This window comes from Cibotium barometz, chromosome 20 (assembly GCF_041138505.1).
Source record: "Cibotium barometz isolate CiBa-2024 chromosome 20, ASM4113850v1, whole genome shotgun sequence".
Classification (NCBI taxonomy): Eukaryota; Viridiplantae; Streptophyta; class Polypodiopsida; order Cyatheales; family Cibotiaceae; genus Cibotium; species Cibotium barometz.
This window is the reverse complement of record NC_141065.1, coordinates 43082028-43103325: the sequence shown is the minus strand read 5'-3', so window position 1 is coordinate 43103325 and position 21298 is coordinate 43082028. Positions and strand designations below refer to the sequence as shown.

Here is a 21298-nt window from a genome sequence, read left to right as displayed (position 1 = left end):
ACTCTGGAAATAATGCTTTCATAATACAGTGGTGGGGGAAAATAGTGATATTTGCACTTTCAAGAAGTGATCCATATAAAGAAATACTTTCCTGTGACAGACCTTTGCCTAACAAGAAGGTTTTGCCTCTTACAGATGAGGAACCGACACCCTTACAAAGTTTACGAGAATTTATAGGCTCGGCACAGGTCTTGCATTAACCTCTGTACAAAAATATTACATCACCCAAAAAGACGGAGAGAAGTATTGACTACTGGCCTCTTAGAGTGTTCCGGAATGGCCAAGGATAACGACAAGTCAGCCTGCTCTGACACCTTCAATGGCACATCCGAGAAGGGGATGTGGGCGCCCAATTTTGAACTTTCCTGACGAGGGTCAAGCAGCTGCATAAACAAAGGCAGCTCCCCTTGTCTAGGTAGACTCTCCCCTTTTGCACCAAGTGCGAGATTGAGGTCAGGGGTATTAAGAGCTCTGATACCATCCTCAGCAGCCAGAGGGAAGAATTGAAGACATGATGAGGAGGGCTCCGATGACATACTGAATGGATACAATGAAGGCTCTGTGGAATCATTCACCAGACTGTGAGAAAGGCAGTCATTTCTTTCATCCACGCACATGAGGTCGAATGAGTCACGGTGATTGAGGATTTTGCCAGCACTATTTGAACATTCGCCTGGCTCTCCATTTGATCCACCAGGCAAACCAGCCGGAAAGAAATCACAATAAAGACTAGTATCGTCTTGATTGGCAGCAGGTGGCATGATGATTTCTCGGGACATCATCACGTCATCTTCATTTCCATCCTCTTCATTCCCCTCGATCTCAGAAGGACTCAGATTCAAGTCTGCAATGGGCACCTTCCGCTCTTTTAATCCCACTGTATTCTCTCTGCATAGAGAATCACTGTTGCTCCCCCGCTGTGAGAAATTCCCTTGATCTTCTCCACCCGAGTCCTTTGTGGTTATGTTCTTTGTTCCAGTCACCTCTCTTGCCCTTGAATCCCCGACCACAATGTCGGGTGACTTCCCCTTTTGGGCAAAGCTGTCCTTGCTCAGCTCTCTACTTTCTGCTCTTGGCTGCAGCCGGCCCAACCCATGATCCGAATCTGGGGAGCGTGAATAAGACCTGGAATGACGAAAGGAACGATGATATCTATTATGGTATCGGTCCAACCGCGAGCGCGATGGTGACCAGTCACGATTACCTTGAGGGGACCGAGAGGGTGAGCGTGAGCGAGGATACCGATGCCAATGCCTGCCCCCTCTACCATGCTCTGTATCTGCAAGATCCCAATGCCTGTGCCTGCTACCACGATCTCTCCCCAATGCCCTCTCTCTCTCAGGTTCCCGTCTCTCTCTTCCTTTCTCTCTCTCCCCTGCCTTCTCCCTATCCCGGTCCCAATCTCGGCCCCGTCTCTCTCTCTCCTCTCTGTCTCTCCACCTCTCTCTATCCCTTTCTCTTTCTCTCACCCTATCCCTTTCCCTATCTCTATCCCTATCCCTCTCCCTTTCCTTTCCCCTCTCCCTTTCTTTCTCTCTCTCCCACTCTGTATGTCGCCTTGGACGTTCACGGTCCCTATCCTTCTCTCTCTGCTTTTCTCGGTCCCTTTGCCTATTATCCCTATCTCTGTCTCTACTCAATCCTCTTCCCGATTCCATCCTCTCACTTTCCCGACTTTTCTCATAGATTTTCTCTCGAACTCCCTTTTCTTTATCTTTGTCCTGATATCCTGTTGGTGAATGAGAGCTTGGGCGGGCCAGCTTACGAGGAGTCCATGCATCCTCCTGCCTTTCTCTGGGACTTGGGCAGACCATCAATGCTGGTGAGGTTGGCATCAAAGGAGTTGAGCGTCTGGACTTCTCCATGTTGGCGTGCTCGTTCCTTGGCAGAAAAACAGTGCTCATTTTTGCAACAGTCGGAGCCACAACTTCAGTATGATTATCACCCTAAAATTGAAATACACAAAACTTTCAGTAAAACCGTGCTTCGAGATTTAGTTTGAGAGTATAACCTAAATTATGCTTAGTAAAATAAACTCCACCTCTTCTCCTAGCTTGGTAACAGAGATTGGTTTGTGTCCCGATCCACGAGGTGGATCTAGCCCCGGACACCCCTCCCTGGCAGGTAAAACAGGGTTCAAAAGCTGAAATTTTGGAGCAGACATGTCATCAAGTATTGAGGGCATAACCACTGACACGGCCTTTCCAGACAGTGAAGAAACTAGTTCTTTGTCGACCTTCTGCTCAACGCTTTCCATCGCCACCACTTCTCCTACTTGCATAGAATTCTCGAGTGCTTGCTGACAAGAAAGTTGTTCACACAGGGTAAAATCAGTATCAGGCTGAATACACGGACCAACAACATTCGTGCCTTGTGCTGCAGTTGAGCTTGGCATTTCTGTTTTGTTTCCGACGGTATCCAATGAATCGATGCTTTTATTTCCAATGGTGTCAATTTGCATGTCCTCGCCTCTTCCCCAGGTAAAAACTCCTGGCTGCAATGGTAGTTTGGGGCCAACATAACTTTCTGGCTGTTTAGAAGAACTCGCCACATGATGTGTGATTGGCTGCTTGATTGGAGGTTTTCTATCCCGGAAAACAGCCCACAGAAACATGAAGTTGTTCCAACCTTCCAAAGCACGAACAAAATTTTAGAAACTTCATCAAGCTTCACTTTTGTCTTTTAACCTCCAAACAGAGATGTGTATGTATGTTTATGTATGTGCATATATATATACATGCACACCTCCCTTCAAAGATTTGTAGGAGTCTGTGGGTATATCTATGTACGTATAAGTGTGTTTCTATGTATGTATCTATGTACATACATACAAACACATATATATACATGCATGCATGGAAAATGTATACATGTATATGTATATACATAAATAAATACATATACATATCTACATATATATATATGTATATACATACATAAATACGCATGTGTATGTATGTAAACGTCCTAAGTATATGTATATGTATATATGCATATATGTGTGTACACGTACACACATATGTATATTTATTTATTTATTTATTTACTTATTTATTTACATACATATATATACATATGTAAATATATATATATGCAATGTGCGAGTGTGTGCACGTGTGCATGTGCATGTGTGTGTGTGTGTGTGTGTGTGTGTGTGTGCACACACACATGTAAAACACATGCACACACACACACACACACATGTACAGACATACACATACATGTGTCCATGTATGTGCGCACGCGCGCATACATGTACACGTACAGGATGTATATGCATACGTATATGTATTAAACACACATACATATGTTTCACTGTGTGTATGTATGTGTAGATACATAGATGCATTCTGCATGCATGCACACATGCACGCACATAGTTGCTAGCACATATGCATGTGTACATTTCAAAGTGGGAAAACTGGAGAGCTACTTACATTGAGAGCCAGGAGGTAATAAATTAGAAGGGAAAATCAGAAGCTCTGCATCTTCAATAAACCCCTTCAAAGCTCGGTCAAACTTGATCAGCCGATCCACCAAGGGTTTGTAGTATTGCACATAGCTGAAGATAAAAGGAAAATGCCACTTGAGCAACACATAGAGAAACTTAACCATGTAAAGCAGTCATTGATCATGTAAAGCATCATCCAGAAGTGAAAGCTAGAACATGTGCCAACAACCTCACCTTTCTTTACTGCTGGCAAAAAAGTAAAGGGCAATGTTATCATTGATGGGTGGACTTTTCTGGAACTGAACAGGCCATGAGTTATGCTCACTGCCACGTGGAAGCTCTTCTAGAGGTAATGAAGGTTGCAGCTTTTTTGCAACTTCGCGGACTTTTGGCAAAGCTCGGTTTGATGCATTTGCTTGCAGCCCATGAAAACTTACTTGTGACTTTGCTTTTCCAGCTAAGTCAAACGTCCCTCTGCAATCACAGAAAGTGTATTGGACCTCCCTCTCTCTCTCTCTCTCTCTCTCTCTCTCTCTCTCTCTCTCTGGGGCCTGCAATCACCCATTCACGGCCTGCTGCCTTAATCACACATTCCATGCACCAAATCGCTCATTTGCTAACCCCATTCACCCTTCTTTCTTCTACATTCATTTCCAGCCCCCATTTGCCCCTCTTTCTTTTGCATTCTTGCTTTCATTCATTCTTTTCCCTCTCTTTTTTCCCAATCTGCAAATCCAACCATCATGCCAGGATCAGCAAAGTGCAATGGGTTAAACAAAAGGTCAAGAAAATATTTAAGAAAATTAACACACTAGCTCAAGAAAATATTTAAGAAAATTAACACACTAGCAACATCTTCCTTGGAACCCATCAGCCCCATTGCAAAATTGATACAGGAAGGTGATGCTCTGCCTAAAAGTCACCGTTTCCCTGCATGCAGACAAGCTAGAGTCAGAAGAAAACAACTGTCTGAGCAAAAATGAAGAGAAAATAGAGGCTGGAATTCCGTTTCTCAAGGGAGACAATGGCAATCTCAAAGTGAGCCCAAATGAGTGAAAGTGGTGAAGAAACAGAAGCCAGCACAAAATCAGCACGAGATCATGCAAGCCATCATTGATGAGGAGAAAAAATTACAGTCTGGAGTTCTTCATGTGCGAGCTACAGGTCTACCACGGTACTTCCCCCAACGGAGATGGTGTCCATCTATGGAGGAAATTGGGATTGCAAAGGACCCTTCTATGGATGCATAGAGAGCTGCCGAAGACAAGACTAGAGAGCATCCACTTCTCTTTAAGTTCGAGGATTGACTTCTTAGAGAAGAATTTAGTTTTAAGAGAAATATATATTGGAGAGGACCTCACCCGATACAGATGGAGTATCGTAAAGCCAGTATGGTCCAGGTGAAGGCAGCCAAGGAATAGAGATGGACAATTTCACCATTTGGTCCTGACCCCTTTCTCCTGAACAGTGCCCAGCAAGACACGCATCCAGATGCAAGTGCTGGGAACTGGGGATTTCCAAAGTAGATGTGCATTTGCTTCATGCATGGTTGCATGTGAATGTAGATGATTTATGCTATGTTTTCATATGCTATTTGTGCTGATAAGGGTCAGTCTTGTAGGGCCGGGGATGCTCTAAACTACTCACTACAAGACCGTGTGAGCATTCCTAAGGGGGTGCTGGCCCCTTCCGGCCCCAATGTGCATTGTCTTTTCTCATTTTATGCAAAGTGAATGGTATTTTAATTTGCCAACTGTTTGAAGGACTTATTAATGTGAACAAAGTAGTGAGAGAGCCCCTATTGTCTCGGGCACGTTACATTGGTATCAGAGCACAGCCTTCCTACACTTCGACCGTCCTATCATTGTTGTGTTCTCATTCACCTCCCTTGTCAGTATGACTCACCATTCCTTGCATGAAGGACACCACATACACGACTTGCAGGCGATCTAAAGGGAGATTGGCAAGTCAAGTCTTCAAGGAGCAATATCATGGCTACATGAAGATGCTCAGGTACTAAGGACCATAAAAGTTAAATAGTCTAAACGCATGATCCTTTAAGGTTATTGAACTTTACAATTCTTGTTGTCAAAGCTTTTGTGTGCTTTGGCATGTGTTGGTGGATAGTATGCCTTTGCAATTTCATTTGACCAACTGATCTTGTATGCCATATGTATACAAGAATGTGGAAACTCAGAGAGGCACGCAGCAACATTTGGTTTTTCATTGCCCCACAAGCACAAGATGCATGGCATTGGTTCTCTGTGGATAGCATGAAAGGCAATAGATGGCAAGTACTTTATGCACGCATAGAGCAATGTTTTGTGCAGCAAGGTGCTATGAAAACTTGTAATCTGTTGCAAAATAGAATCAGCTTGTGCCTTGAGAAGGCACAATCGGGTTTGAAAGCTGCTCATAACCAGCATCGGCCTTGTTTTGAGAAGGTTTTGATTAAGATTTATGGGTGTATGTGTGTAAAGCCCTCAGGCTGTATAACCTGCGATTAAGCCATAATACCAACAAAGGAGACGAATAAGAAAATAGGTCCGCAAACAACCCCGTAAGGGAAACTCAACGTGTGTCAGATCAACAGATCCATGACCGCGAAGGATTGTGGCTAGTAGCTCACCACACAGCCATAGGCTCCGTTCACAAGCCACCAGTGTTGCCAAGCGTTTCTGAAACGGCACGTATGAAACGGGTTTCATACGTTTTAAAACTTCCTAAAAGGTAAGAAACGGGTCCAAAAAGGTTTCAAACAAAATGAAAAAAATATGTATATTTTTAACTTGGAATATACAAAAAAATATGTATTTAGCCCTATGACATAACTTATAAGAGACCACACAAATTCACCATGCTAGATGCAACTAAAAATACATGGCTCACCCAATCATGTTGCCCTTGTAAAAACACTCCAAATTCACTCTATATTGCCCAAGGTAGATAGCCTTAGGCCTCAATAGAGCAAGGGGAGGAAGATATGCAAGAAATATTGAGCATAGGGTAAAAAGCATGCTTCTCTATGAGCTCTGCAAAGAAAACGTACATAAAACACAAAGAAAATTCCTCCACAAGGCCCAAGGACACGAAGGAGCACACGGGGCTTTCACAAGCGCACTATCATTGGCCAACTCGTATATACACACCGTCGAGAAATGTGCAGGGAACCGCTTCTGAAAAACACGCACAGAAAAAACGTGCGAAATGATGGCAATGTAGTCTAGGACATTATTAAGATAGGGCTGCAAAAAAACGTGTTTCATACAGTACGAAACATTCGAAACGTTTCGTACGTTTCCACTAGGAAAGAACGCGTTTCTATGCAACACTGCAAGCCACCCACCAAGCCTGAGGTCCAAACTGCCGTGAGTCAACCAAGCCCCAGCAACCACATCCTGGTGTCCCATAGCACCAGCCCGCCTACCTGCATGCAGCATACTTTGGCCTAGAGGTCTTGCATGCCGGGATCATTGGCCCCCAATTTCCAACACAGTATCAGAGCCAGGGAGGACATGTTGGGATGTTGTTAGAGCGGAGCTAGTTGACTTGTTGATTCCTTACAACAGAGCTGAACGAAGGCCGAACGCCTGTATGAGCAGATGGACAAGCTTGCTGACATGCCGGATGTAATCACGGGCCAAAAAGAAGGCTGTGTGGATAAATCCTAAGGGCACCAACCGTGACATGACCGACTCGCCGCCTACATCCCACGTGCATAGTCCCAAGCAATGGGATCATCTATAAGTAATAGAAGCCTAGGGCCATTCTCATCCCTCCACCTCCAATTTTCGTGGCTTGGAAGGGATTAGAGTAGTGAAGGTTAAACGCGCACTGACATGAACACTATTGGGATGAGTGACCTCTCGCTAAGTGGCCCCTAATTTCCAACATAATTGGCCCACCTCTCATTTAGTTACAAGTAGAGCATGCTACAATAATGTGATTCATGATGCATTTTGGGCTAATGTGGTCCATCTTAATGTTGTTGTGAAGCCCATCATTCACATGTTAAGGATTGTGGACAGCAAGCAACCTTGCATTGGCAAGTTTTATGAAGGCATGGACAAGATGATAGAGCACATTAGAGAGGTGAAGCCTAATGAGGGAAGGCAAGAGGAGTTGAGAGCACTTTTCCAAACTCAATGGAATAACTATCATTCACCCTTGCATGCAGCTAGTTTTGTGCTAGATCCAGAGTTCCAAGGGTGCGGCCAAGTGCCTAGTGTGGAGGTCATAAATGGCTAGGAGAAAGTATTGAGAAAATTGGTGTCAGATCCTTCCCAAAGGAGGTCTATCAAAGATCAATTATCAAGTTACGAAAGTAGTGTCACGTGCACTCTTCCGAGGTGTGACGTGGACATGCTTATTTCTTGTAGCCGCCTAAAGGGCAAAGTTAGAGGAAGATTATGGGCACTTTGGAGCCAATTTGATAGCCCTATAGGTGCCCAGGACATGCACCAATGATTAGGACACATTTTATGACATTTTTGATGACTTTTTGTGACCTAAAAGGGGCTGGCCAACTTGATTACGACTTGCCATCAAATCCCTATATAAAGGCAAGTCATGGTCATTTCTATTCATTCAAAGACAAAGATTTCTATTCATTTCAGAGGGGCTTATCTATCTTATCCCTAAGAGTGGGGATAAGACATTGATTGACCAGTGGAGACCTATCACCTTACTTGGCACTGCATATAAGATTCTTGCTAAGGCAATGAGCATTAGATTGCAGCCAATTTTGCAGGATGTCATTCATGATACTCAGAATGGACTCTTACATGGGAGGCCGTGGAATGGGCCAAAGCCAGTAATCAACCCTTAGCCATTCTGCTCTTGGATTTTTGAGAAGGCCTATGATAGAGTAGGTTGGGACTTCCTTGAGGGTACTCTTAGCCATATGGGTTTCTCTCAAAGATGGATCAAGGGAGTTTCATGCATCTATCTTGATGCCCACAGTAGTGTGCTCGCTTGCGGTCATAGAGGAGAGCGGTTCCAGATCTCTCACTCAGTACCGCAGGGTTGGCCTTCAGCCCCAGCCCACTATCTGCCTCAAAAACATTACCAGATATATCATCCTGGCAAGGAGAAGTATGCACAGAAACTGAAGGCAAGGCAATAGGAGAAACAAACTCCTCAGATGCACTGAGCAAAACTAGCCCACTATCCTTCGCTGTAGAAACATCTCCAAAAGAAGTATCCACAAGATCACTGGCTACATAGCACCCAGAAGTAGAAAGCATCTGTCGATCACTGGCATCACCATACAGGTCACAAAGCAATTGCCACACATAGAAAGTAGAAGCATCATCAGGAGCATAGATGAAGTGTCGAAGAACCGAATCCTAACAATTCAGGAGGAGAAAGCCATAGATCTGTCCGTCAGTCTTCCTCCACCGACACACATCCTCCGCAGAGGCAAGGTCCAACAAGCACCGATTCTTGTACAAGAGAAACTCCATCAAATCATACTCCTTGAGAATAGAAGTAACCTGCAACTTCCAAGACTGAAAGTTACCACCATCCAACTTGTCTCCCTCATCTAGGAAATAACAAGAAAGTGGTCCAAGAGCCAAATCTGAAGCTGTCATCATTGATCCAACCAATAGGTCTGCATTGTCCGACTTTGCCTATCGGCTGATATCGGATGTCTGGCTTTGCCCTACATACTCGTAGGTGTGTCACATGACTGAAGTTAGGTAGTAAGGGATCGAGGTGCCATTTGACTATGGAAGACTCGTTTGACCAGCCCCGTCTCTTTTTCCGAATTGACTAGACATTGGTGAGGATCTCCATGATTCAAGATCCAAGCACGTTCCTAGAAACAAGGATAACCTTGCTTCTTTATGAAGCGGGGGAATCCTCAATTGTAGACAATTGTTTAGAAGAGGGAAGAAATGTCACCGTTTGGTCTAACCCCTTTCTCTTGAATGGTACCCAATGAGACTGGACGTCCAGATGCAGCCATCCAAACCTCATTCTTGTTAGCCCTAGCCACCCACCCAAGGCTCTCCCAAGCCCTAAGTCCGTCTAGAAGCTAAACCCTACTCTAGGGTTAGCTTTTTACCCCAACCCTCAGCCTAGCTAATCTGGGTTAGCCCATCCCTTAACCATGGGTTATCCTAATCCCAGGTTAACACTGGTCCCAAGCCTCAGCCTAGCTAATCTGGGTTAGCCCGTCCCTTAACCATGGGTTATCCTAATCCCAAGTTAACACTGGTCCCAAGCCAAGTTAGGGATGAAACAAGAAGCATGCTTGATTAAGTGCTGCAATTTATGCCGATTATCACTAATTAGATGCAGAACATTGAAAACGCACAAGAGAAGAGGTAGGCATTTCAACCTAATCTGATGTATATGCATTAACTAGCAGAATGATCATGAGTATTTACAATGCTGAATTCACATCTGGTCTTGAACCTGGACTTCTGCTAACTTGCATTCACTATTAATGCATAACTTGACTGCTCCTTGGTGCTCCAGCGCCCCGCAATCTTCTGCTCTATGCTACCAGACACACAAGGTTTCAATCTTTGTGATGGGAGAAATGGATAGCATGGCCAAGGTATTGATTATGTGCATCGTTAATGTACTGATATGTATAATGAATGTGTGCACGTACACACGTATAATGAATGTGTGCACGTACACACATGCATGTTCACAAATTTATCCATGGACATCTGCATTATGCACACAAGGAAGCCACAAGCTGCTTTAGGGAATGTCAGCATGTAGCAGGCCACAAATTACTGGTAAGATTTGCAGCATTATTACATCAAAGACCAAAACAGTAAAAATGCACTTCAAAAGAGAAAGGGGGTGAAGCAACTTACTGCCACACAATCTCAGCTTCCGGGCACACCTTCAGAGATTCTTGATATCGTGAAGATTCTTGATACCGTGAGACAAAAGGGCTTGTACCCTTCGAACCAACACCACTCAGCGTCCCAAGTGCAGCTGACAAATAGGCTGCACCCTTGGTTGCAGAGGGAACAGAAAATACTGTGGGTTGGCACTCTGTTGGTGATGTGGCCGACTGCATTCCAATGGGGACACCCAAACAGGTGGGATTCACAGGTCGGACTGAACCACTATCATCATCTTTTTTACTGCTGACAGATTCAGTAACATCATCTCTGTGATCAGCACCCAGACTGATTTGTGTAGGACTCAACATCGGAGTGATTTGTTCTGCAATATTCTGCTTAGGAGTCTCTTCTTCTTCTGTTCTCATTACTTCCACCATGGGATCTGAAGAAGGTGATGATGAAAGGACTCCCAGAGTTTGCCCTTCCTGCCCCTGTAGTTGTACCTCGCCTACAATCAAGTTCAACTTCTGAACAAGTGTTGGGCTTATTTTTGAAGCCAGTCCTCTGTCAATGTCAGGGAGCTTAACAATGGGAGTCATTTCAGTTGGGGCCTTAACCTTAGCTGCAGCTTCAACAACAATCTGTGAGTTTCTTGCAGCACTGTCAATGCTGGATGCAGGCACCACACTCTTCAACGCACCAGCACTGTCAATGCTGGATGCAGGCACGACACCCTTCAATGCACCAGCCGTGTCTGAGGATATGCAAGGCATAGAGCTGCGGTTACTACAATTTTTAGCAGCATGACCCAATTCCTTGCATCTGTAGCATCTAGTACTCCCAAGTGATGGCACAAAACTTGGGGAGCCCCATGCACCAAAAGATCGGCTTCTAGGAGTGAAGCTACTCCTACTTTCATCATGTGTAGGTGCCTTGTCCACTAAAGCTGAAGCATACTTTTCACCAACCCCATCCACACTAGCACCTGGTTGTAATATTTTGCTTCCCTCTATTTTAAAGCTACAAGGTTCTTTGGCAGCACTCAGAGGATAGGGTGCCGGAACAATCAATTGGATGTCATCTGCATTATCACATGCAGGGCACAGAAAAAAATAAAACAATCAATAATAAACAAAAACCTCTCTCTCTCTCTCTCACACACACACACACATGCGCACGTGCCCCCCCCCAAAAAAAAAAAACTAAAAATGGGAAGGGGGGAAAGGGAAGGAAGGGGCAAAAGATTCAGTGCTGGAAACTGTTCCACGCTACTGATAGCAAGGATATACCTGCACTCGCCTTAGACACCTCTTTCAAAGTATCAGGTCCTGCTTTGTCTATTGCCTTTGTTTTCTGCCTAGCCAAGGTGTTCGGCGAAGTTGCTTGAAATGCCGTCTTTTTGTCATCTTCAATGATAAAATCCTGAAAATCTTTTGTAGAGCTGCTAGGATCAGAACTCTGATGAGAGAATAAAAGTTCAGATCTGCCAGATCCAACAAGCACAGCCTCATTTCTTACAGGAGGATTTCTGACTTGGAGGCTGCTTGAAAGCTCGTGTTTGATCAGTTTCCCAAAATTATTTACACCATTGTGTGCTTCCAAAGGTGCATTCAATTCAATAGCTGCAGATGCTTTGCTTTTGTTCTCTGCCATACTGCTTGCTGACGCTACCTCACATTTACTTTCAACTGCTTTCACCAGTCCTAGATCAGAATGCACAGATTTCGAACCAGATAATCTTACAGAATCCGGATTGGTATCAGTCCTTGACTTCTGTTCTGCTGCGCCACTCAAACCAGTGGCCTTTGATAGCTTGAATGAGTTTACTTTGATCAGTGTCCTCGTGTTTGACATCCCTGCTTGTCCTGATAAGCCCTCCTTTGCCAACCCTTGCATGCCTACAACCTCTGTAGCATCTTTTGAACTCTTAGCACTTGCTTGAAGCTTACAACCAAAGGATTTGGAAGGAAGTAGAAATGAAGGCAGTGAATCACTCGACTTCAATGAGCCTGAGGTCTTCAAGCCAGGAGTAGCTGAAGGAACACTTGGACATGAGTTGTTTGTTAGGGTAGTCATGTTGCCCTTAGCATTTCCACTCCCGGGCAAGCCGGCAAATGAGTTACTTGCAGTCAAGAAACGGCCCTTGGAGGTCAGACCAGACTGAACTGTGTTAGAATTGAGGGAAAGTGAGCTAAATGACCCAGCCGGAAGGGACAGTTTGCCACTTCCACGAGAAGACAGTCCTATGCCTTCGCCCCCTGCACCTGTTAAGGTTGTATGTGACACAAACTTAACTTTTGCTGTATCTGAAATTTTGAAAGAGCCTTCTCTAGCCAGACCAAGCCTTGGAGATGGCATGTAGACAGGGCTAGAAATTTCCACAGCCTGCTTTTTGGTGGCCGGTGCATCTGCCACATCCTCCAATGCGCCCCGCTTTGCTGGATATTGAGATGAAGGAACTCCCTTCAACGCTCTTTTCTTCTCAGGCGGCAACTTCCTCTTCTGTAGCAATGCTGAAAGCCTCGAGCGAGCATTCCCCACACTGCTCTGTTTTCTAGTACTGTTAAAAGATGCCAACCTCAATGGCAGAGGATTGACAGGTCGCATGTCGGTGGGGGGTCGTGAATCACCGGTCCTTTGTTTCATTCTACAAACTTCACATTGCCAATACCCTTCTGGAACTTGTCCCATCAAGGTTTGAAAGCAGTACCTGTAAAAGAAGTATGAGAAACCCAAGAATATTAAAAACAACTCATGTGTGTCTGAAAATTGAAATAGCCTAGCAGATGGATGATTCTGAAAATATGAAACTACATTTGAAACTTACACATGTTCTGCTCCATTGCATTCGCTACAAACAGCAAGCATATCTTCGTAACCCGCATCCCCACATATGTCACAAACTTTGATCTATTACATATAATCAAGACAATTAGAAACACATGAGAGGTGTGCGTGTGTGTGTGTGTGTGAGTGAGAGAGAGAGAGAGAGACAGAGAGAGACAGAGAACAGAATGGATATTGCAAAAAATAAAGAAGCTTCAATAAGCTACACACTGCACATCATCTGACAGGCATCAAAATAGCATTCAGCTGGGGACTTACGTCATCCTCAATTGCAGACTTAGTGTTGGATGAAACCAGAGAAACTGCACAGCTTGGCTCTGGGCCTATAAAGGTTCTTCCCATTTCCATGCCTGTTTCCACACCAGCACTTGGGCTCAGGTTCTCTTTGGGTGGTATCTCCTCCTTGCGTCCACTCTTGTTGACAACAGCTGCGCCACCCAGATACCCTTCAAGTGTTTCTTCAGATTCAGCAGCAATTGGTGGTGACACCCATTTCTCATCCACAAAAATTGAAGGCTTAACCTTATCATCCTGTGTCTGCTCTGCTGAGCCTGGAGATGGCCATTTGCTTTTTGCATCCTCATTCATGACAGCCGTTCTATGAGCCATTGGGAGATGAACTGCTTCATCTGTTGTGTCATGCAGGGGCATATCTGCATTATGTATCATGTTTCCCTTTAATTGTGCTGAAACTGGGTGGGCCTCATCATCCTGTTTTGACAATTGGCCAACTGAGCTTCCCCATCTTTGCATACAAGACTGCCCTTCACCAACAACATTGTGCTGACCTAAGAATCCTGTTTGATCCTCCTTTGACACTTGGGTCGATGGCACTAACCTTGTTGCAGCAACCTCAATTTGATTGGGCGGATTCAGTTCTTCATCTGATTCTCTTAAAATTAGAGAACCAACTACTCTCATCTCATCTTGCATGGCCCCATGGGGATGCCCTTCAGAGACCATACCAACATTGCAACAAACTAAGCGTTCACTAGGAAGATGCTCTGATACCACACCAGCCTTTACACTGTCTACTCTATGAGCAGTGAGGACAACAGCAGACGCCGCACTTGACTTCTGGCCATCCTTGATTGGTTTATCCCCTGTTACAACCCCTTCCATCAGATTCTCGGCATTTTTGTCTTGAACTGCTAAACTGGATTCAAGCATTTGGTCATCCTTTTTCTCTTGAAAAACATCTGCTTGTCCTAGATCCCGCATTTGTATGTCTGCATCCAAAGGTTCTGCACAGTTGCGATCTTTACTTTCATCCGGAGCTACCTCATGACAAGGAGACACCACACCTCCCACTTCCACAATGACCTTAGCATTAGTCTGCACGGCGTCCACCCCAGAGCCCTCGCATGTAGACCTCGATGTATCCAGGTCAGATAACATTACATGACCAGAGGAGCTATCGTGTCCAAGATCATCTGCAATCTTTTTTCGTCGGATCCCCAACTTTCGAGCAGCGCGTGTCTTTGCAGGCTTGTAAAGAGTGTCAGAAAACATATCTTCAGGATCAACACTTGAGTTAGAAGGAGAGGCCTCTTTCCAATTCATATCCATTCCTTTCAAAGAAGCTGAATGCTCATTGGCACTGTATGATGTCCCAGGCCCTTCAAATCCTTGCCCATTCTCACTTGATTTACAGACATCCATTCCTTCCTCTGGTTGCTTATCATGAGGTATTGCTAGCCTTGAACCAGGTTGAAAATCATCAGAGGCAGCTTGATGTTGGCAATCATAGCAGCATCGAAGACCATCCGTGGCGGCCTGCACACAAATGGTAAACATGTAGTTGTTTGGTTTGTTAAGAACAAAGGTTCAGCGATTGTGCTCCACAATCAAAAATATGGGAGAAAAATAGTGCTAGCTATTTCTATACATACATTCAGTGGCACTTCCAAGCAAAAGCTGTGGTATCCCCTGTTGCCTGCCCGCCAGCAAAGTAGCCAAAATTCAGCATCAATTGAAGGTCAATGTGGTAAAACCTTGACATTTTAAAGACATCACATCACAATACATTAAAAATGACAAGTCTACATAGGATCCTTTCACAACCTCTGACCCCAAAACCTTTTATGTCACTATCTCTGAAGCCACCCTTGTGTTACACAAACCGAAAAACATGCAAAACACTTCTTCAACTCACAAATTCCACAATCCTGAGACGTGTTTGCGTCAAGATGATTCCTGCAGTTCCCACAGACCTGTGACAATTACGCCACACCACAAGATAGAATGAATTGTGATTAGTCACAATCATTACAAAACTAATCGCAATAACATCCATTAACATCTCTAAGCAAACACCACTGCACAACCACTGGCCATGCTAAATTCACAAATTATGCAAAAAAAAATTGGTTCGCAAAAACACCTGTAATGCTCTAAAGTCCATCTCAGCATCCATTTTATCAAGCGGCCCTTGCATTCGATCCTTTCCCTCCAATATTGAAGTCATCTATGTCAAGAACAGCTAAATTTAGTTGTGTTTAACCATGCTAAACATACGCTAACATAATTATCTTGAAGCAAATATACCTTGGGTCTGTTAATCTTGAAAGTTTTCTTCAAAAGCTCTGCAAGTGTCCGCTGCTTGTATCTGTCCATGTTGGAAAAACAAGAGGACTATCGTACCTGCAAGTCCAAGGTTAGAGATGGCATGAGTTGGATCTCATGTTACATAGCCATTCAAGTTAATTAAGTTAGATCAAGTGTAACCCCAGCTGCGTGTTGGGCAGCAACCCGTTTGACCTCAACGATGTAGACTGATGATCCTTGTATACTAAATGTACATTAGATGAGTTAGTATTACTTCACAAGAGACCTAAAGAGGGAAAAGAATATGAAAACTATGCAAAATATGTGACTTTTCTTGTCCCGAGACCCTAGCCTTAGTGGTCTCGCACCCCTTACTGTCTAGACCTATAATATAAATAATTACTCACCCCAAAAATGTGGATTTTAATTGAATGCGATGATGTATACACATGGTCCAAGGAAAAAGTACAGACCTCTTCACAGTGTTTGCTCTGGCATTAGCGTTATTGATGAAGATCCAAATCCCCAAACAGTGCAGAGGTCAGGGTTAGGAAAAGCTTAAAGGATTTACAAGGATGACGCTGATAGCAAAGAAATTCAGAAAGGTAGGCGCTCAGATTGTGTGGTTTGCAAGAGGTTAGAAAGAGAAATGATTATTTTTTTTCCCTGGTCGTTTAGGCTAGGGGGTGAATGAAGGCTTTCTGATTTGGTTGAGTAACATGAAGGGTTTGGGAAATTGGGGACTAGGTACAGGGAAGATTAAGGGAATCTAAGAAAGTGGGCTGTTTTGATAGGGGTTTCCGACAGGTGGGCGCCTGATTAAGTCAGATCAGAGATGTGGGCGCAAATCTTGAGTGACATTAATGACGTGGGTACAAACAGATGCGAAGGCCTCAGAAAGCTAATCCCCTTGGTGCTTGGATCGACTGTTTTTATGACAGGAAAGGAGTCAGTTCTTGATCCTGCACAAAAAAAGATATGGCATAAGCACAAAAAAAACCGTACAGTCAGTACGAAGCTTCTGTGGGTTCTCCGCAGCAGATTTTGTTGTTGAGATCCTCTTGTTGCTGCTGGAGTGGGTTCTCCGGTGCGACTGGGTGGGAGGGTTCTCTCTGCTAAACAGACGTTGGCCATGGCGATGGCGATCAGACGACGGATCAGAGGCAGCCCCTTCTTCTTCTTGTTCACTGGCGATGGCGATGAAGAGACTCCTTTTTCGCGAGGGAGAAGCGGAGGACCGATGAAACATATGCCCTTAACAGGCTGCGTTACACTAAAATATATACATAGGCTATAAACGCAAATTAAATGAAAATGATAAATATAGAAAATGGATATAGGTTGCAATATATAAATCAGTAGGGTTCCGTGGTGGTGGTGGTGGTGATGATGAAGAAAGATGGAGAGAAGGTTAGCAAGAAGAAGGAAAGGTCGATGCCTGTGGTGGGTTTGGCTGTGTGTGTGGCTATGGCTGTTGTGATGCGTGCAAGAAAGGATGTGCTGCAGTAGCAGCCCACCCTCCAAATAGCTTTTGGGCTTCCGTTGTAATGTTTCATACGAGCCCTTCTTGCGTCGTCGTCATCGTCGTCGTCATCATCATCGTTCTCCCCCCCCCCAGCCCCTTCCTTCCATGCCTGTTTTGTGTACCATTAGCCTAAGCTCCAGGGAGAGCATTTCATTTTCAGTTTCGTCTCATTTCATTTCATTCCATTCCATTCCTCGTTACCACCGTCCATGTGAGTAACTCTCCTCCTTGTAACTCCTCCCTCCCTCAAAATTCCACGCCCCCCCCCCCTCTCTCTCTCTCTCTCTCTCTCTCTACACACGCGCGCACACACACACACACACAACAACCATCCATTTGAGCATCTATCCTTCTCTCTTCAGAATGCTCCCATGGCCATTCTACATATCACGTTTAGTCGATTGACAAATCTGGTTTCCAAGCCCCGTTCCTTTCTTCAATGATGTCGTATGGGTCACATGTGGTCTGTTAGTTTGCCTACAATATGGACTCATCCCATCTCTCTCTCTCTCTCTCTCACACATTCATTTTTCTTAAAAGAGATCTTGGTTCCAATTACAAATGCATCACATGTGGCATGTTAGTTTGCCTACAATATGGACTCATCCCATCTCTCTCTCTCTCTCTCTCTCTCTCTCTCTCTCTCTCAATCATTTTTCTTAAAAGAGATCTTGGTTCCAATTACAAATGTGTACCTTTCAATCCCTTTACCATGGCTAAACAATAAAATAAAGAACAAGATCCTTGGTTAAATAAAATGAATGTTTTTTAGGGTTGGACACCAATATGCACCCAAAACGTTTTGTAGGCCAATATGAATTAATTTTGTTTTGTAGGTCGATATTAATTAATTTTCTAGACCAGGTTATTGTTAGTATCAAGCGATTTGCCTTTTTTAGTATGTGATAAAACATGGGTGTGTTCTAGTTTTTTCTAGCTAGAGTTACGTCGTCTATGTCATTTCGGAGGGGAGGGGACACACATTTAGATTGCGTTTGCAGATGGCCTTCCTCCTTCTCCCTCCTCGGTCGCCATAGCTAGAGACCCTCCTCGCTCGCCATAGCTAGAGCCCTCCTCACGCACGTGTGGGTTTGCCGTGCCAACAACGATTTCAACTGCCTATGCCCAAACGATTTCACGTTTGCCTAGCCCACGTGCCCTAACGTCGCCCCCTCTTGGAGCAGCGAGTCGCCCAACCTCAAACTCCAGTTGATTGGGCGTAGGCGCTGGTGAACGCGAAGGCTAGATGACGGCGAGTATGTTGAGTAGCCTTGACAACAACGGGGCGAGTAGGTGGAGTAGGCTGGTGAGACGAGTAGCGAAAGGTATACCTTACCAAAGGTATACGTGGCATTTTTATTAATGCCACGTGAGTGGCATTAATAAATATGCTCACAAAACGTTTTATTTACCATGCACAACCAAGGTCCTTCCTCAAAAATTTGCAGCTTCATTCAAAATTATCTTTTACTTTAGGCTAGATGAGAAAAAGATGACAATTTTATAGACTTATTGTCATACCATTGTTTTCACTATAGTAGAGTAGGAGTGCGAATTAAAGAAGGGCAACTTAATCAGTACACACACCCCTTCCCCCCTCCAAGATTAGCAATCCTTCGCTTCTTTTCCACGTGCTTTAGAAAATGGCCCAGAGATTGCTATCATGGCTTCTTGTGATTTGCCAAATGTATGAAGTGGAATGGAGTAAATATACTATTAATTACGCCCATTATCGTGTTTTCCCTTAGAATCATTACATAAAAGAGTTTAAAATGTTCCAATGTCTCTCTTCTTCTTCCCCAATTCTTAACGAGCACAAATATAGACTCAAAACCATGATCAAAATGATCTCCATATGTATGAGATATACTCCACAAATAAGTGATGTTTGAGTAGCCCCTCTACACTGATCTCTCTCTCTCTCTCTCTCTCTCTCTCTCTCTCTCTCTCTCTCTCTCTCTCTCTCTCTCTCTCTCTCTCTCTCGTGCGCGTACTCGCACACGCATGTGCACACACACACAAAGAAACATATAAGTCATTATTTACTCATATGTAAAAGATTGATCGATATTGTTTGATACGTACAAATTCTTTAAACAGCTAAATCAATTCGCACTCAACAGTGTGTTAGGCTTTAGCTTCACTTAACCACGTACCATAGCATTAAAATGTTGTGGTCACATGGCTTGAGGATATTTTTTACCTTTCACTAAATTAGCGAATAATGTTGCTCATAACTAAAATATTAAAATAAAAAGATGAATCGATGTTAAGCAATGTATCTAGCTCTCTATTAATTGCAAAAAACACCTCATAAACACGTGTTTTTTGTTGAGAAATAGTAAAAAATGCCAAAGTAGATGGCATTGATGAGACGATAAGGCTTCAGCATGAAGGTAGTTGAAAAAGTCTACAGTGGTAGGAACAGATGCTACTTAAACTACGTCAACATATTGTTATTTCTCTTATTTATAAAAATGCCCTAAACAATGTTTGAGTAGCCCTTTACCATGAAGATACTCTCTCTCTCTCTCTCTCTCTCTCTCTCTCTCTCTCTCTCTCTCTCTCTCACACACACACACACACAAAAGGAACATATAAGTCATTGTTTCTTCATATGTAAACAATTTATCAATATTGTTTCATATGTACACTTTTTTCCACAACTAAAATCAATTAACACTAAATAGTGTGTTAGGCTTTAGCTTCACTCAACCATGTTGTACCATAGCATTAAAATGTTGTGGTCACGTGGCTTGAGGATATTTTTTACATTTCTCCAAATTAACTAATAATATTGCTCGTACCTAAAATATTAAAATATAACTAAAAAGAAATTATTTCTTTAGTAGCATTGAGTTTTAAAAGTTGTTGCTGTTAAATAACATATATAACTCTCTATTCATTGCCCATAGCACCTCATAAATCTATGTTTTTTGTTGAGAAAGAGTAAAAAATGCCAAAGGAGATGAGTATCAAAGCAACAAGGCCTAAGCATGAAGGGTGTATTTACAAGATAGTTGAAAAAGTCTACAATGGTAAGTAGATGTTAATACTTAGACTACGTCAACATATTGTTAATTTTCTTGTTCATAAATTTGGCCCTGCCTTAACTATGCAATGTGTGCACACCTCACACGTCAGTTCAGGAGGTTGAGCTTGCAGCTGGAGTTGAGCTCCCGCAGGAGGCTCCGCTTCTGTTTGAGTACCCAGGTGGTTAGTGGACACCCTTTGGGAGTCGGGTGTCACGAAGCTTCCCTCCGAATGGACCACAGAGGACGGACCTCAAAGATCGCATAGAGTCCGTGACAAAAGTCATTCAGCAGAGCTTTTATAGGTAAACTATGCTTTGATGTCTCGTATCATGTGGGACAAAGAGCCCACTTCCGTCAAGGAAGCCCTTGCACAGGATACTTGGAGGAAAGCCATGCAGCTGGAACTGGATGTCATTGAGAAGAACAACACTTGGGAGTTGGTACCGAGGCGGTCAAAACGGTCAGTCATTGATGTCAAATGGGTCTTTAAGACCAAATATGCACACCCCCCCCTTCTCCCACAAAGAAAAACAAAACAAAAAGGGGAATGATGTTGGTGTTGTAGTCTTGATGCAAGTGAAGACTATAACAAAACAAAAAGAGGAATGTTGGTGTTGTAGTCTTGGGGAAAACAAAACAAAAAGAGGAATGCTAATGTTGTCAGTCTTAATGTAAATTTGAATGCAATCAAATTTTAGCAACGTTGTTATTCAAACAGTGTAATGTCCAAGAAAATAAAGTCATATTCTCAGAGCACCCAAGAAACTAGAGTCATATTTGCAAATTTCCTTGGATGAGTTTAAAGTACCAACATCTTACGAGATGATTATACTCATTCACATATCAAAATTGGATTGAGCAAAATTTTAAAGATAGTAAACTAGCTAAGATCATATGTATAGGGAGTCTTTGTGCATGATCATTGCATACTTGGTTAGTTCAAGGAAAAACTTAAGACCTAGTAATTAAGGAAGTGGTTAAATCCCTCTCTAACACATCCTGCTCAAATGGCGTTGAGGTATGCAAACTTTTGATTTGTTAGGTGTAGTGAGACTAGCATGCCCGCTTTCTTAGTTGA

The 21298-nt window shown here is 43.5% G+C and overlaps 1 protein-coding gene across 1 annotated transcript; it reads right to left on the bottom strand.

The window, feature by feature from the left end:
• Positions 1-32: 32 nt before the first annotated feature.
• Positions 33-17122, bottom strand: LOC147627907 (uncharacterized). The gene is made up of 14 exons (XM_086814878.1): positions 16666-17122; positions 16134-16586; positions 15661-15756; positions 15497-15580; positions 15269-15326; positions 15006-15049; positions 13372-14889; positions 13094-13176; positions 11556-12976; positions 10291-11347; positions 3686-3925; positions 3438-3562; positions 2042-2628; positions 33-1946 (listed from the first exon to the last, which is right to left on the bottom strand). The coding sequence occupies exons 3-14, from the start codon at positions 15727-15729 to the stop codon at positions 222-224; spliced, it is 7011 nt and encodes a 2336-aa protein (XP_086671004.1). The 5' UTR covers positions 15730-15756; positions 16134-16586; positions 16666-17122; the 3' UTR covers positions 33-221.
• Between the last annotated feature and the right edge of the window lie 4176 nt (positions 17123-21298).